General features: G+C 40.8%; 1 protein-coding gene across 10 annotated transcripts in view; it reads right to left on the reverse strand.

Annotated features, from left to right (window-relative positions):
• The window catches only part of UNC13B (unc-13 homolog B), a 207,969-nt gene that overhangs the window by 156,875 nt on the left and 34,080 nt on the right, over positions 1-17,014 (reverse strand). For 9 of the 10 annotated variants that reach the window (XM_030969552.1, XM_030969548.1, XM_030969542.1 and 6 more), the window contains exons 5-7: positions 16,229-16,352; positions 8,887-8,957; positions 5,720-5,777 (exon numbers count right to left, since the gene is read on the reverse strand). In XM_030969552.1, coding sequence (XP_030825412.1) covers positions 5,720-5,777; positions 8,887-8,957; positions 16,229-16,352 — 253 coding nt within the window. The remainder of the gene's footprint in view (positions 1-5,719; positions 5,778-8,886; positions 8,958-16,228; positions 16,353-17,014) is intronic. The other variant, XM_030969551.1, reaches the window with a different exon arrangement.

Consider the following 17,014-nt stretch of genomic DNA (forward strand, 5'->3'; position numbering starts at 1 on the left):
ACAGGAAAACAAGTATCCCAGAGGGGATTTATCCTAAACAAAGAGAAACAGGAGCTGCCAGTCACCCAGAAGCAGAGAGGAGAAGCATCTAGCTTTCCCAGCCCAGCAGTAAACTATCGCAAAAAAGCTCATACAATGGTTCCCCTTGTATGGACTAAAACAGTTTTTCCCTGGCCTAGCTTAAATAAATAAATAAATAAATAAAGCCATTCATGTGTGCTGTTTTGAATTACACTTACACTGAACAGTCTTTTGAGTTGTAACTGCACTGCAGCCAGAAGTTCCACTCCCACTACAGCACAGCTATACAACACGATTGCAACATGATCTTCAGGGTCACCTACCCTTGGGAAGGGTAAAATAACCATTATTATGATTACTTTACCCTTCCCAAAGTGTTGTGGACTAGAGATGCTGTAGGTGGCTGCTGACCTCTGTTGTTTAAGCGCAGAATCAGGCTGGTAACCACAAAAAACCAGCAAGAATCTTGATGTATAGCACACACCTTTACAACAAAGAGGGCAGTGTCACCTCCCAGCATTCTCAATGCTGCCTGACCCTCCACTGTCACGGATCATGCACCTCTGTGAACAATTAGGAGTGGCATGTTCTGGCCTGTTTAGGTGTTTTGATGCTTTTTGGCCTTGAGAAACTGGTAGAGCAGATCACTTTTTTTTTTTTTTTTATATATACTATTACCAAAGAGGAAAAGAAGTAAATACTCTGCCATTTGCTGCAACAGGGTCATTCACCCCACAACAGTAACACATTAATGGCAGCAGAAAATGCTGCATCCACAGTACAGCACAAATACAAAATCAGTGTTTGGGGGCTTGCTGGGGAGTAAGGAGCAGGGAAGGCAACCATCTGGCTGTTAAGCAGACAAAACTCCTCAACGGTGCCATAGGAAGCATCATCATCTCAGCATTAGAGTCAGTCTGTTCAGGGGAATTAATAAGCCTTCCCAATGTATCAGTGGAATTTGATCTCCCAAAAAGAAAACCAGTGAGCATCAGGAATGAAACATCTCAGAGTCAGCCTTTGTGGTACCTTTGAAATAGCAGTGCATGCAGAGGAATTAGAAGAATTTTGCAAAACCAGATTTCTTCAAATATCAGTGCAAAGAAGGGTCACCACAACAAAGTGATCTGGCACCAAACAGCACCCATTTCTAAAATGTGTATAAAACATTTTGCCAGATTTTAAGTAGATAAAAAGCTGCTTATGTATCTAAACCAACTGCAGCATTTTTTTTCCTGCATGCATGTGCACACACACATGTGTTCCAAAAAGCATTAAGAGATGTAATCTTGCTTTTTTCTATCTCATCTTATGGCAGACCAAGCACAGGCTGGCTTTGATTCTTTCTACTGGTAAAAGAGTATATGAGAAGCTATTGCTTCTTTTGTTGCCAGTAACAACCTACTGCAGGTACCTATCTGGACCCAAGAAAAATTTTTACCTTCTTCTGATAAAAAAGAAGCACAACAAAACCTACAATAAAACACAGACACACACACATACACACAAAAAGAAAAAAAAAACCACCACGCACACACACAAAAACACAAAACCCCCCCACAAAAAAGAAAATCCAAAACAAAACAAACAAATGTATATTAAAAAAACCCAAACCAACCAATCAACCAACAAAAACCAACCAAAAATAAAAAAAAACCAAGACAAAAAACAAAAACAATAGCAAAACAACCCTTCTCCCCCAAAAAAACCAACCCCACCAAAACAAAAACCAAAAATATAAACCACAACAAAACATCAAGACCCACCACAACTCTGCTAACCAAGGATTTCACAGAGCAAAGGACTAAAGGAAATGGAAGAAAAACACTGAAGCAGGAAAGGGACAGTAAGTGACACTTAGGTTATCTTTCCTGAGAATCATACTGAACAAACTTTCTCTCTTCCAGATTTGTAAATTCCCTGACAAATGGTGTAGGGCAGTATTTACAGCAGCTGATATTAACCAAGTCTGCCAAACTGATTCTGCAAAGATGCAGAGTATCTTTCTCATCCCAGTTTGCACTGAAACTGATCCAAATCAGAGCGGCATTTAAAATACTCACAGTGTGACTCACTTGTGGATTATAATGGACTTCCATGTGTCCAGAAATTATCTTGAGCATGCAAGGAAAACATTTCTGTAACTCTTCACAATAAATAACTCAGAGCTTATTGACTCAATGCCAAAGTAATCAAATAATATGTTTTCAATCTGCATAATTTAAAGTGAATTTCCAGACAAGAAAACCTTGCTTTCTTTTCAATTTACATTTAATTTCAGGCTGTGGGTAAAAGCCAATATGGAGATGCTGCAGTTTTCTAACAATGACATATGAAAACTTTAATAATTATGACTACATTTAATAAAAAGGCAAACAAAACTGGATGCATGGACACTTCAGTGCTTTGCTTATCGCTTGGGATCACTGAAAGTTCAATCAATTGGAAGCATGTGATCATTCTGGGGCAGGAGGAATACACAAGGACACACAGCAGTTGGGAGTTAAAAATGAAATGGTTAACTATAATGAAAGAAAGAGGCAAAAGTGCCAAAATCAGCAAGGCCTAGAAAAGACTGTATATGCAACAGGACCACCTGCCTCATTTAAGAATAGGTAGGAAGCCCAAATCCCACATTACCTCAGAAATTATGGGTCAGAATCTTCTAAGAACAAAACAGCATTTGAGACTGTAAAAGGGAGCCTGAAAGCTCAACAATCTCAGGAAACATTAGAGCTCCCAGTGTGGGCTGAGATTTCTCATGGCACCAAGCCAAGGCAGCAGCCCACACATGCCCAGGGACAAAAACCCACCCTGAGATCAGAGGCTGGCTTTCAGATGGGGCCACTTCTCTCACATCCTGCTCCATCCTTCTCCCCGCCTCTACTCAGGGGAGGTAACAGAAAAAGCTGCATCCCTGCAGGAAGTGGGAAACCACCACATGAAAATCTGGTTTGGAAAAGGTAAAAAACGTGTGGAAAGTACAGATGCAGAAGAGGGCAGAAGTGTAATCTAATTTTAACATGCAAGGACATGTATCTTCCTAATTAGTCAACCTGAACCTGCCTGCTGGAGTAGTATTTTCTCTAGCTGGAACAAGGACATCAAAATGGTCTTCTGAGAGTGGCCAGAATGGCCAAGCAGGACACCAGTGGCACGTGCAGTTATGTACAATTATTTTTTTAAGTGCAAGCTATGTGAAATGTTTTGCAGAACTCTTGTTCTATAGTGCCTCAGGTTTTAAGATAATTTTGTGGGTTTTGAAGGACTCGGAAAACATTCTCATGGAGTAAAACATACTCATACGGAGCATGTTTTTTTCCTTCTTCTAACTAAATGCTTAGTTTGCTGTCCTGTTCCAAAGAGTAACCACACCTCATCTGGCACATCGAGAAGATGAAAATGAAAAACGATGTGGTGGAAAACTGGATGAGCCTTAAGCGTTCTCGAGGATGTTTTTATTTTATCTAAAAATATACCTACCAATTACTTACCCACATGGTAAGTAAGAACATTCCATATTGAACACATTTTAGTGTGGTAAAGGACACCCACCCTGCTGCTGTGTAAAAAGGGTTGAGCTCCTGTGTCACATGCAAAGGTCAGGTCAGCTTTCAATAGAGATGCAATCTGTGCTTGTTCTGTGTTAAACTCTTAAGTCTCAAAGGACTGTGCTGTATTGAGGCAAGCTGACAACTCTTATGCACAAGTTGATGCAGGCAGAGTTCATTTTCCAAAAGTACCTCTATATTAAATGTCTATTTTGTATTTTTTCCATGTAAATAGATATTCACAGGCATCAGATACTTGCAGGCAGTAAACAAGCCAAAGTACATGCAGTGCCATCAGCTTTATTGAGAATTCTTAAATACATTAACAACAGACTGCTATGAAATGTTTAACATCCATTCTAACGAGTGTTTTAACCCCATGAATGATTATATTAATTCCTATGTGACATTAATTGTTCAAACCACAGGGCCTTCAACTGAATATTGCAAAAGGTCACTTTCCAGCACGATGCAGGCTGTTAACAGGCAGCACAACAAGGGTGGCCATAGTGCTGCTTCTCATTGTGTCTGTCTGCAAGAGCCCAGCTGGTTCTCCAGAGGAGAAACCAGCTACAGGGGGATGTAAAAGCACCCTGATCTGGGAACAGGTGCAGCTATTTTCCCCACACAGAAGCATTCCCTCTAATTTACCCATAGATCTCAATACTTGGGAGATTCAATCAAATCAGCCTCCCTCAAACAAAAGGAAAGCCCAGGGCACAGAGCCCGGAAAATAATTTCAGCAAATACCACATTCATTTCTTGGACATTTCATACAGCAAACAGTTTTTCTTTGACTTTTTGATATTTTGGGTTCTGCAAACTATGTTGGTATGATTTAATCAAATATTAGTTTCTCCCAAAATGTTTCTTATTTACAGGCTCAGCAAATCAACTGTACCCTTTTAACCATTTAAAAAACAAAACAAAACACACACAAAAAAACCACAAAGCAGAACAAGAACAGCATAACAACAATAACAAAAAAAAAACTCCCAAACCAACAAAAAACAAACAAAACCAAAAACCCAAACAAACAAAAAAAACCACCCCACCAAACAAGAAACCTCTGCTTTATTCTTAACATACTTTTTTTTTTTCCAAAATGAGAGGACACAGAAAATGTTGCCTAGAATGAACTGGAATGAAAGTATTACTGGAATACTTTGATATAGAGTTCTACATGCTCCAGCTACACAGCACAATCAGGTTTCCTAGGCAATTGGTTAATGTCTAGAGTTGTTGAAGATACTTTAAAGAGAACATAACAATAGTATACAGAGAAATTAATTCTACTCAAAAAAGGTAAACAGTAATTAGCATTTTCTAATATTATCAGTTTTGAGGAGATCCTATAATCAGCCTAATGGATAAACAGCCTGCAATGTGTAATATGCACATCTTAAAGGATTTGAAGTACAGGATAAAAGATTTGCTTAAATTATGAGGCTTGAATTTTATTAATGTTGCTGCCAAAAGCAGATAAGACATTCACAAGAGACATCGTTGAGCTTTCATGTATTGCATGTTAAAAGCAGTGTTTCAGAAATCTAATTTTGCAGATCATCAGATACAGTAAGTGCTATATTATTTTTCCATCCGTGTTTTCAGAAGCATAAAAAATGCATGACAAGACAAGCAGAAATTAGTAAAAATATTTTTCCATCCATCAACGCAGCATTGAAAAGTAATAGTGAAGAAATTAGACATCAAGTACACAAATTTCTGGTGCATTTTAAAAGGCTACCAGTAGTACTTGTCTCCACCTATTTTCTGCCTCTTAAAATTTCATTAAACAGCAATAACAGTAAAATTATATTTAACACAAGAAGTTTTAGCAGAACATAGCCTAATATAGTCACATGAAAAAACACAGCTTTCTTACTGGTATAAATATTACAAGGGTCTGACAATCTTAGTGACTTTGAACACATTTTCTGTGCCTATTGCATACAAGGACAAGAGCAAGTGCAAGACTCAATGCCTGATTTCACTTCCTGGCATCAGAAGCTGCAGAGCAATATTTTGAGGAGCACAGCTTTTCATAAATGTTGGTCAGATGTACCATCACTTGACATCTAACCACAAAAGGAAATCAAGTACATTGAAAGAGAAAAAAATATTGAGAAGAAATAAGTCTAACTTACAACACTGGGAGGCAGCACTGGGCAATGGTTTCTTCTGGACTTCCTCCTGAAAGGGATACTAAAGGAAGGAAAGAAAAAATAGGAAGGAATATACAGAGATAAGAAAGCACATGGTAACTTTATGACAGCATGACACACATAAGAGAAAATATCCCTGGTATTATCAAAGCACAATATCTATAAGCATAATATCTGTAATACAATCTCCAGCATATCTGTATTTAAACACACTCCCAGAAGTGTCCTCTTTTTTCATGCCAAAACCATGTTACAAAGTGCACTTCTGTTTAAGGTGAAGTCTGCTTTAGAACAAGCACAGGCCCTATTACTAATTCTGAGACCTTCAATTAGACATTGAAAAGACCTGACTCCACACCACAATGCCAGTGTGACAGGGAGCTCCAAACTGGGAATAAGCCTGTTTACATTTAGGGGCTTCAGCACAGCCTCAGCAGTTCAAATCTCATGTGGGCTCACACCAAATCCAGAGTAGGCGATGGCAGCTGTAAGATAATTAATGTGGCTGGCAAGGCAAGAACACAATGTTTGCCCAGCCAACACTTGCAAACTCTCCTGTGATCCACTTCACATCCAAAGTGAAGAATTTTTCATCTCATTTAATACTAAATTAGAGAACACAGAGATATTTCAATTAGCCAGTTTTGACTTTTTACAAAGCTGTTTGTTACAGCATCAAAGCATTCCCTAAGGGAATGCCAGTGGTTTTATTTTGTTATTCTCTTCTATCTTGTATTACACAAAGATATGAGAAAATTAGGACAATTGACCAAAATAATGAGAACAGTATTTGCTAGGAAAAAAGGATCTGACAACAAAGGAAGTGGCAAACTTAGCAAGCTGGTGCTGCAGCCTGTGCAAAACACAGCCACCAGACAGTCTCTCCTTGGATTTGGTAGGGATTAATGACCAGTTCTGTGCATGGAAGGTGACAACAGCAGACTTCCGCTGCAGTTATCTTTCAATCTGTGCTATTTAAAATGCACAAGGGATCCTGAAAGGTGGTTAGTCTTATCATCAGCAAACTGCCAACCCACTGAGTTAATCAGCACTGTGAAAACAAGAACTGCCAGATCTCACAGCACTGACTGGTTGACAGAGTGGTGAAAGGAAGTCTGCTGATGAGCAATTTCAGTAGCACAGGACAGCAGTGAGTTCTGAATTATTATCCTCAGAGATCCCAGAATGGCAGTACTTTGCTCTTTTTAAGGCATCAGCCCAACGGCTATCAAGAGTCCCAAAATGAAAATGGAGTATTAAGTGTTTGTAGGAAGAGAGGCTGGAAAGCCTTTCTATGACACCATCTGAACACCAAATGAACCTGCTCCTTCAATACTCCTCTGCAGCTTTTGTCTGTTCATTTATTATCTCAAACAGAGATAGGTGCACTTAAAACAAAGAAGACAAAGGCACAAAGTTGTCTTGTGCTAAAAAACACTGGGCAGACCAGGATTCTGCAGCCCAAAAGGTGAGGTCTGTAAAGCTGAGCGGCAGGGACTGAATGCATGAGGATCAGTCATTAAATTTCTTCAAACAAACCTGCCTCTAGCTGGTTTCTCAAACACTGGGTTTGTTTGCTCAGTGCAATTAAGATATTTCTTCAGGCAATGCACAATTAAGGTGGTGAATTCCTTTGCAAAAGCATAACTGACCTGGGTGCATTTAAAGGGCAACTGGCATCCACAAGAGAGAAATCCATTGAGTGCTGTTCAAGACAAGGATAATGCCTCTGGCTCAGGAAGTTCCTGAGCTACAAGCCACTGCCACTTAGGGGAATATGCAAGGAAGATCTCATCCCCATTCTGGGTGGCTGGCTAATGTGGAGAACTATAGAAGAACCACCTGAGGCCCTGGTTGGGTTTTTTCGCCCTGGTCGAAGGGAACATCCACAATAAATCTGAAATCACTAGGTCACAAATACAGAGATATTACTTCATTATGGGTATTTGATAAGAGCACACAGTTAGCAAGCAGATGTGTGGCACTGCAGGGAAAGGGGAAACCCAGAAAGCTCAGGTTATCTTTCAGCATGTACCAGCTCAGTGAAGCACTAGAGGGCACCTGTGCCTCGCTGAAGTACCTGAACTGCTGCTCCAGCCCGCGGGAGCAGGGAGGCACCACAGCAGCATCACTGACAGGACTGGGCTTTTCATCGAATCTTAGAGGCTTTCAAACTTCTAGGAAGGCAGGAGAGGGTGCCCTAAATTATTTAAGTTTTTATCCACCCGAATACTGGTCTGTCCTGAGTCAAAAATAAAATCCACCTTACTTCTTTCATCTGCACAGTAAACCAAATCACTCACATAATAAACAGAAAATAATAGATGAAGGATCCCAGAACCAAAATCTCCTGAAGTCATTGCATTGGCAGAGTATTTTGCAAGTTATCTTGTTATGGAAACACTTGCTATAGAAAGAGACCTGTCAAAAAGGCTTCACCAGCACCATGCTCTTACTCAATGATGTTCACATCAACACATGAGTATTGGGGTTTTCTATATACTTCATTTCTGGTACAGGCATTAACATGTTAAATCTTATGCAAACAGTATGGATTGCAAACAAAATTTTAGTCATCCAACAGTCGCTCTTAGAAATAAAAAAAGTAACTTCTATTTTATAGCTGCTTAGTCAAGAACACACAAGAGCTAGGGAACCAAAGCCATAGCTACGATTTATTCTAACACAAGATGCACATAAACTGAGCCATTAACTACTGCATTAGGACAAAAGCCAACATGTCCAACAGTCCTCAGTTCAAATAAAGATTTATTATCCTGCTTTGTCATCTTCAAAGACATAGTCAACTGCAAAAAAAAGTCCTTTTTGACTTCATTTCACAAAAAGAACCTACCACAGCCTGTCAAAAATGGTTTCACTGTCTGCTCAGGTAAAGCACGATGTTGCCTTTTCTTTGAACATATCTGCATCAACAAAACATTATTCAAGCACTTCCAGCACGCAGAAGAATATTCTCCTCCTTAACACTAAGCAGCATACTTGAGAAAAGAGTTCTGTAAGCAGTTCATGGAAGACTTGTAAATTAGCAACATTCAGTATTTACCCTAATCACAGGGATCCAATACAAAGAATAAAAGCTAGTTTTAAGACATTCAGGGCTACAATATTCTTTCAATTTAGATATTTACCTCATCATCTCCCAGTGAATTTATTTGTTCTAATTTTCTGGTCCAGTATCTGGCCTCTTCTTCAGGGATATCTAAGTCAAAAGAGTAAGTCACACCACCTTATTAACCAGGTAACTTTGCATTCATCACCATTACTATTAAAGATCACACACAAAAAACCCACATGTGATTTTTAAGAAAAATTACTGACTTCTGTTACCACTCAGATGGAAAATAAACATTGTAAATAGCAGCACACTTCAAGGGCTTACCTGCTTTCTTGTTTAAAGCTCATTAACCAAATGCACACTTACACAAAGGTAGGAAAGAGAAAGACAGACTAGTTCACATTTAATTCAAATATTAGTTTGATGGAGAGCCATTTCACAACAGCAAGTGTATTTTAACTTGCTTATATTTTATAACACATAACAAGAGCATCTTCTGGAGGCTTTTTATAATCCTATCAGAACAAGGGCTGCTTTTGACTAGAATACCTTATGCACAGCAATAGCACACCTCCCGGTGTAACACAAATTAGGTACCAAAAAATAAATGATCTCTTATTTCTTTGCCAGCAACAAGCCAAATATTTTGAGGGTATAAACAGTGCTATAGGGAGTCACATTCACATGAAAGCACATTCTTACATTTATGCCACACTGCAGCTTCATTGTGAAATGAATCACAACATTTGCACCGTTGAGAAGAGTTACCAAGCTGACAGCAAGTCGCAAGCATTATCGCTTTTATTGTGGTAACTATTTTCTATTTCACACCCTGAAGTAATATACTGTCCTGATGGAACACTGACTTCTGCCACTCAAAATTTCGCCTTTCAAAGCACATGCTCAGAGATGCAGATAACCTGCTGTGAAAAGCTTAACACAAAATTATTTAGGGATGGAGTGGTGTGAAAACATTGAAAAAGGAAAAAAAATTGTTTTGTTTGGGTTTTTTCTTAGCCATTTAACCTCCCTGAATGCAGCAACTTCTGAAATCTGGCTATTTATGGCCTGAAACTGCACCACTGCAGAAACTTCAAAGCTCACAGAGGAAGGAAATGGAGGGAGTGCTCCAGCTAAAAACACCACTAGCCTTGCAAGCTGACAGGAAGATAGTGCTGTACCAGTTCAGCTGGTTTTGCCACCTCCTGAGACTCTCTACACTTTCAGGTGGCCTCAAAAAGAGGTAGTAAGTTTGCTTCCTTGCAATGAACTATACTCCATGGACACCACCACAATGATATGTTAAGTTATGCATTGGCAAGAATGGGAGAAGCAGGACAGGGTGGCCTCCTGATGAAAAGGTCATTCTAAAAGTTACATCACTTTCACTCCTCACAGAAAAAAATAACAAGATTTATTGGCAGATGAGCATTCCACTGGAACCCACAATGCTTTCAGAAAGGACCAAGAACTGCTTTCTTCTTGTAACTGAGAGAATGTTTGTTCTACATGTGTCCTCTCTCAGCCACACAAACGATCATCCTAGGAAAGCAACAAGGCCAAAAACACTGCAGATAACAGAACACAAACCACTGTTAACAGGTACATGCCAGATTTAGTGGAATTTCAAGTTTCAGCAGTAGATACTTCCTTGGACTATGAACTCATGTCCACATCTTTGTAACAGAAACACCACTGAATTTTTATGGAACTAGCCTCACCCACACAAGGCGTTAAAATACTCCACAGTTGAGAAAGTTTTATGGAAGCTTAGGATCTGACTCCAAAAAACCTGCAATAAGTAGAAAAAAAGACAACCCATTTCTCCTTGCTTGGAGGGAGACCAAAGTAATTTATTTTAACCAAAATACACAAAGCCAGCTGCTCTTTCTGATGTACAGTACATTACTTTGTTGTTAAAACCCATCAGAAAACAAGGTAAGAGAAACATGAGAGACTCTTCCAGAGTTGTAAAAACACATACATGTCTTTGATCTTCAGGGCTGTGGGTCACAGCTGCACAGATTTATTAGATAGTCTCTGTGCAAATTAGGGCTAGCATTCAAAGCAAATCTGGACAGAACTGATCTAGAAAGAAGGCATTAGCGAAGTGAATGGCTATCAATGTGCAACCTGGTAAGATTTAGGAGAAGAAACTCCAACAATGACATGAAGAAATTGAAAAATTACAGCAAAGTCCATGGAATTGTCTTGGAAAGACATCACTTCTCTAAAAGGTAAAGAAAAACCCATTAAATGCGGACTGAAAGTCAGAGCTCAAACAATTCAAATCTGGAGCCTGAATTCAAGACTAAAGAGACTGAGGAAGGGTGAAGCAATGACTACCATCAACAGTGCAGAAATTGAGGAACTCAGGGTAGAGGCCTCAATGCCTTCCTAAAAACCATGATGTAGTGGCATGCCCTGACATCAAGGAGCAACACTTGTCTCTTGGATTTACTATTCTATCTTACAGCCCAGATGCCCATTTCATAAACAGGGCTGGCAGATTTTTACTGCTGGACTGCTGCTTCTATTGAAACAGCTTCTTACGCAGGTCAGAGATAAAAATCAGCTACCGTCCAGATAACAGCTGCTGTAAGGACATCTTCCTGATCTCAGAGAAACTCTTGTCATCAATACTAGTATCAGTAAAATTATTGTACAGCACATTTTAAACAGGAAGCAACTGGCCTATGATCTTGAGTCATTACCTGCCCAAAAGAAATCCCAATGAGATATATATTTTTATTTTTTGAGGAAGCTTCTGTTGTGTTCTGCCTCAATCAGCAGTTTTGTTGAAGCTGCCTCTCTGGAATGCACAGAGTGGAAATCTCCACCACAGAGATCACAGACTGCTTGCAAGGCCCCATCCCCTGGCCAGCTCCTGCATCACTGCTCAGCTTTTGACTACAATGGAAATTACTGCACTACCTTAACTTCTGCTTAAAAGACAAAAAGATTAACTAGTCCAGAGAGAGGCCACCTGAGGCCTCAGCCACCTCAGGACTCCACTGACATCATGCTTGGTGAACACAAAGAGTAGTGAAACAAAATTGCTGAAAAACAACAGAGAGGAGACAGACAGGTAGAGTCAGTATCTTTTGGTGCTTATTAATTTGAAACCCACACAGAAACACTGCAAGCTTTATTGTCCTTGCTCTTACTGCCATCCTCAGCTGGAAGCTGAACCCCATCTTCTCTGAGCTCCTCAATCTGCAGGGCCTGAATCTGCAGGGTCCATAAGCAGGCACAGACATGGCAATGGCTGGGGTGGGAGATGAGCAACTCCCACAGCATCTCTCAGGATTGAAGGCTCCAAGTTGAGCTGATGTGGGATTCCTGGGCACAGGAGCAGGGGTGTGGGTGGAGTTCCCAGGTGGGGCTGCTCAGGGCAAGTGCATGCCCTAACACCTGGAATGGGCACACAGCAATATAGTGACTTGTCAGAGTGAGAAAGGAAAAAAGGAGAATTTGGTGCATCCATACAGACCACTTCACTCAGTTAAACTCCTCAGGAAGCTAAATATGACAGCATTCCTGCTTAGAGATCTCTAGCTTGGCAACTACCAGGCACTTCAGCCCTAAAGCTTTTTTTCTCCTCAGGTTTTCTGGTCCTTGCTCTGAACCTTGCGCATCACCTTGATCCTTCTGAGTTTTCCCAAGGTAGCAAGTCCTGGGCTAGGGCAAAACCTAGCTTGGCAGGAATGAGAACAAGGGCTGAAAGCAGAAATTATACCCTCTTTCCCCCTATTTTCCAGCAAGTGTTCCCCTGGCTTCCCCTCTTCCCAGACCAAATTTCTTCCCTTTCCCAATGTATGGGAATCTTCTTGACTTCTCACTGAAATGACTTGGCTGAGCTGAGTTTTTTTTCCTGTTCAGTTCCCAAGACACTAAAATAACAAAGCACATTTACCCTACCTCATGGTTAGATGCAGATCAGCACACTCCCACCCTGGGAGTGTTGAGAACACTAAAAGCATCTTCACTCCAATTATGAACTAGAAACTGCTTGGCACAGAACCAAACTGTTATAGTTTGGGAGCCAAAAGCATTTTTGAGTACTGCATCCTGTGAGGGATTTGCACAGTCACTGCACTTCTAAAAAAGGGGGACAGAGTAAATTGCTATCAAGCAGAACAATTTTACATTTGGAAAGCAGCATCCTGAAAAATCTGTGCCAATACACACTCACTGCATCAAAACAATAATAGCAAGATTGTCTTCTGCCTACCAGAAAATTTTCTAAACCAACCAAGGAAAGCAGTATCCCTCCACTGTCTCTCTTGTTCCAAAGAGGAAACAGATATTATCAGAGGAGAAAGTGGCTCCAGCCTGTCTCAGCTAACAACCACTTCTTGCCATGAAGAAGGCAGTTTGCTGCCATTTTTAGACTACCAAGCACAAATCTTCTCACTCTACAGGTTAATACAATGCCTCACATTTCCCATCCCCACTATTTGTTACGTTTTTGTATCAGAGGATTTGCAGCCGTTCTGTTTCTGCGAGACTGCACATTAAAGAACATGGGGCTGGCACAGAGCATCGTACGACAGCCTGGTCCCCAGGACTGCAGTCCATCACACAGAGATAAGCAACATAGCAGGGCCCACAGAGCTGCCCTCCGCTGTGACATCAGCACGTGCTGATGTCACACTAACTGACCACAAGGCAACAGCTGCAGTTTCTAAACCTCTTTGCACACACCATCATGTTTTACATCAAGGACTTCAGCTTTTCTGGTTTTCAAATAATTTATTCTTTTTTTCAAACCCTTTAAAACCTCTCAAGCTCCACCTAAATACAATGAAATATTTTAAATACATTGGATAACCTGGGGTACTGTATCTGCGTGCATCTAAATGAGACAGCAGCCAGAAATCACAGAAAAAGCACAGCAGCACAGCCAAACAGGAGAACACACAGGTTTTTTAAAGCTACTATCCCAGGCAGCAATGTTTTACCCAACTTGAAAAGCAGCACAAGCTGTACATGAGCCCACACATCACTCTGGTTCTCATGCATCTACAATAGTCCAGAGATCTTCACCTGGGAAACAAAACATGACACACAATGTTCTTAAGTGTCACTCCAAACCTTTTAGTAAAATCTTGCCTCTACGGCCCAGCTTCTGACTTAAGAACTTCCACAGCACATCAGTGATCCATTTACTTCCCTGTGTAGGGATAAAGCAGCAGCTCCCAACTCATATGATAAAGAATCTTAACATGCAGGGCACTAAGAATCCATATTGTTGCCATCCAGCAAAGGGAAACTGACCTGCAAATCCACTGGGAGAGACGCAGAGGCAGTGCTGTGAGCTCCATGCACCCCTCCAAGGGAAAGGAGACAGAGCCTAATCCATGGTGCAGAGTACTCCTCTGTCCCAAAGGTGATGGCAGGAGACACTTAGTCATGGTGTGAGGGGAAGCACCACTGGAGTAGGGTTGATGCCACTTTCTAGAGGAGTATGACACACCCTTAGTGCCTCCTGCTTTTCAGCCTGCTTCTGACCTTGCCATGGCACATCAGACTGAAAATGGAGATCAAAGCAAAAACTGCAGCACTCTTCTAGGGAAGAGCAGCCTTTGAAGAGCTAACTCATGCACCCATTTTTTCCTGGACATTATGAAACCCTGGACATGCAGACAACTCTTCACACACTAGAACAAAAACCGTTCAATGCAACAGTGCAGAATCCCTGTTATTTCAGTATTTGGCATGGTAAGCAAAGACATAAGTAATGTGAAAACACATTATTACATGAAATACTTTGATTTTTAAAATTCAGATGTTCTAACATATCTACATGGAGTCTGTTTTCTTATGCTTGAAAAAAGTACTTCAAAATGCAATGCAGTCCATAATATGAATGGCAAAAGAAAGCAAATTCTCTTTTGGACACTATCAGTACAAAGGGAGACACCAGAACTTCATTTTCTTTTAAAGCAGTTTACAAGGAAGTGTGGCAGAATTAATTCAGATGAGAAGGCAGTGGCTACAAGCCTTGCCTTCAGCTCTGTGTGCTTGTTCTGTCCCTCCCATAAGCCTCAACACTTGTACCGAAGAACCAAGATTTTTGGTGAGGTAAAAGAGGCTTGCTCCTCCTCTTGCATAAAAAGCAACTTCAGAATAAACCTCCTACAAACAGTAGCAGTGGAACACCAGGGTATTTCCCTGCGGAAGAGGGATGGCTGCTGACCAGAATCAGACAGCTGTCAGGACAGCTGAGGTGTCAGGCACCTCTTCCCCTTTGCATGCTGGACTGTATTTGAAGAGCAGTGCCACTGCTCCTACAGAACACTGTGCTCTCCCAGAAGTACAACCATCCAGGGGACTGTGCACACTCACAACAGTGCACTCACAGCACAAAATTAAAATTGGATTGACTCTTCACCTGCAGGGACAAGCCTGCATCATCCCCTAGCACCAGGAAGCAGAGTATGAGACCCACAGATGTCCTAAGTTCTTCCCACAACAGATGGACAATCCTGACAGGTGCAGACCAAACGCCAGTGCCTGCACAAACACTCTATTCCTGCTTAGAGCAGGATACAAATTGCTCACACTGACTAGGGCATTGCAGCAAAAAGGATGCAACAGGGAGAGGGAGATGGATGAGCCTTGCAATGACAGAACATTTTGAAACACTTCAATGCTCAGTGCATGAAAAAAAAAAATAACACAAACCCCAAAAACATCATCTCAGTTCTTTATCCCAAGCATCAGCCAAGAGCTGGAAAGAGAAGTTATGCAAGCCTAGGATGCATTCTGGCTAAGGCCTTACTTTTGGGTTTTATTTGGTTTGGGGGCTGTTTTTGTTTGCTTAAGTAAAATAAAATTTTAAAATTACACACAACTTTACTTGAGATCAGTTTGCTCCAATTAGCTGCTTTTCCATATTTTGCATTTTTCAACCATAAATAATTGCCAGAAAGGCAGTTCTTACCACATTAAGTTATTTATATACTCTGCTAATGATAATGTTCAGGAGCACTAAGCATTAATGTTTCACTCACTGAACTGCACATGTCTAAGAGGGCTACGTGCACTCACCACAGAATAGCTCTAACAACTTACTTGACCTCCTCTAGAGCCAAATCTGTCTAGATTCAAAGAAGCAAATGCTCTCGCTCAGGAAGAAAATCTGTGACTACACAATCCTGAAACACTATCAGAAGAAAAAACTGCTGCTAGTCTAAATATTCCAGCAACCAGGGACTTGCAAATATTTCATACTTATTCAGATCTTGTTGGAAAGAAGCCAAACAATTAATACCACCCACATGACCTCCACTGAACTATACTGACTGAACAGAGAATGAACACAAAACACAACTTAATTATAAAGCTTCAGTTGTTCCCACTTTCTCTCCACTGTCAGCACCCTAGGTAAGTTATGGAAATGCACTCACCAAAAGGTAATTCAAATCTTGTGTCCAGTAAAATTTTATGAGGAGTGGGGTTTTTGGTTCCACAGATTTCATCATGTTTCATTACAACTTCTGCCTCCAGTGTAGACCATTCCCCAGGACCTTCCTGCGAATCAAAGGCCTTAAGTGAACAAACATTCAAGTCTGCAGAACTTTATGCATCAACACTCACACATTTGCTAATACAGTCCAAAAAGAGCTTAACAGCATTATCAACCCAATTTAACATCAAATTACATCCATTCAGCATGCACTGGCTTTTTCTTCCAAACTGGATTTTCTTCCATATCTCAGAGGCACCTACCAGAGCAAGCAGCAAAGAGAAGTGCTGCCTTCTCAGTGGAACTGCAAAGGTAGACCCTCAAAGGCAGGACTGAGGAGCACCTGGACAGCGAGAGGAACTGAGCACCAGCCAGACCTCATGGCCACACTGCAGAGCATCCCCACTCTTTTCCTTTTATGGAAAATATAATCTATCTCTCCCTGCTCAAATCCAATAATCTTCTACGTAAATACTCTAAAATTTGAGTTAAAAATGCTTAGCTGCAACAACTGCCAAACTCAGTAGCTAGGGCAGTTACAGACATTGACACATCCAACTTCCTACTTTTGTCCACATATATTAGTATAAGGTTCACCTAACACTATAACCAGAAGCCCTAAGAAGATACTGCATAGGTCCCCTGGGCCTACCTTGTCAGCTGGACAAGACAGAGGTCTTTAGCAGTAAGTCATAGGAATCTGACCATCAGACTAAGCAGTCAGTTC

This window comes from Camarhynchus parvulus, chromosome Z, assembly GCF_901933205.1.
Source record: "Camarhynchus parvulus chromosome Z, STF_HiC, whole genome shotgun sequence".
NCBI lineage: Eukaryota > Metazoa > Chordata > Aves > Passeriformes > Thraupidae > Camarhynchus > Camarhynchus parvulus.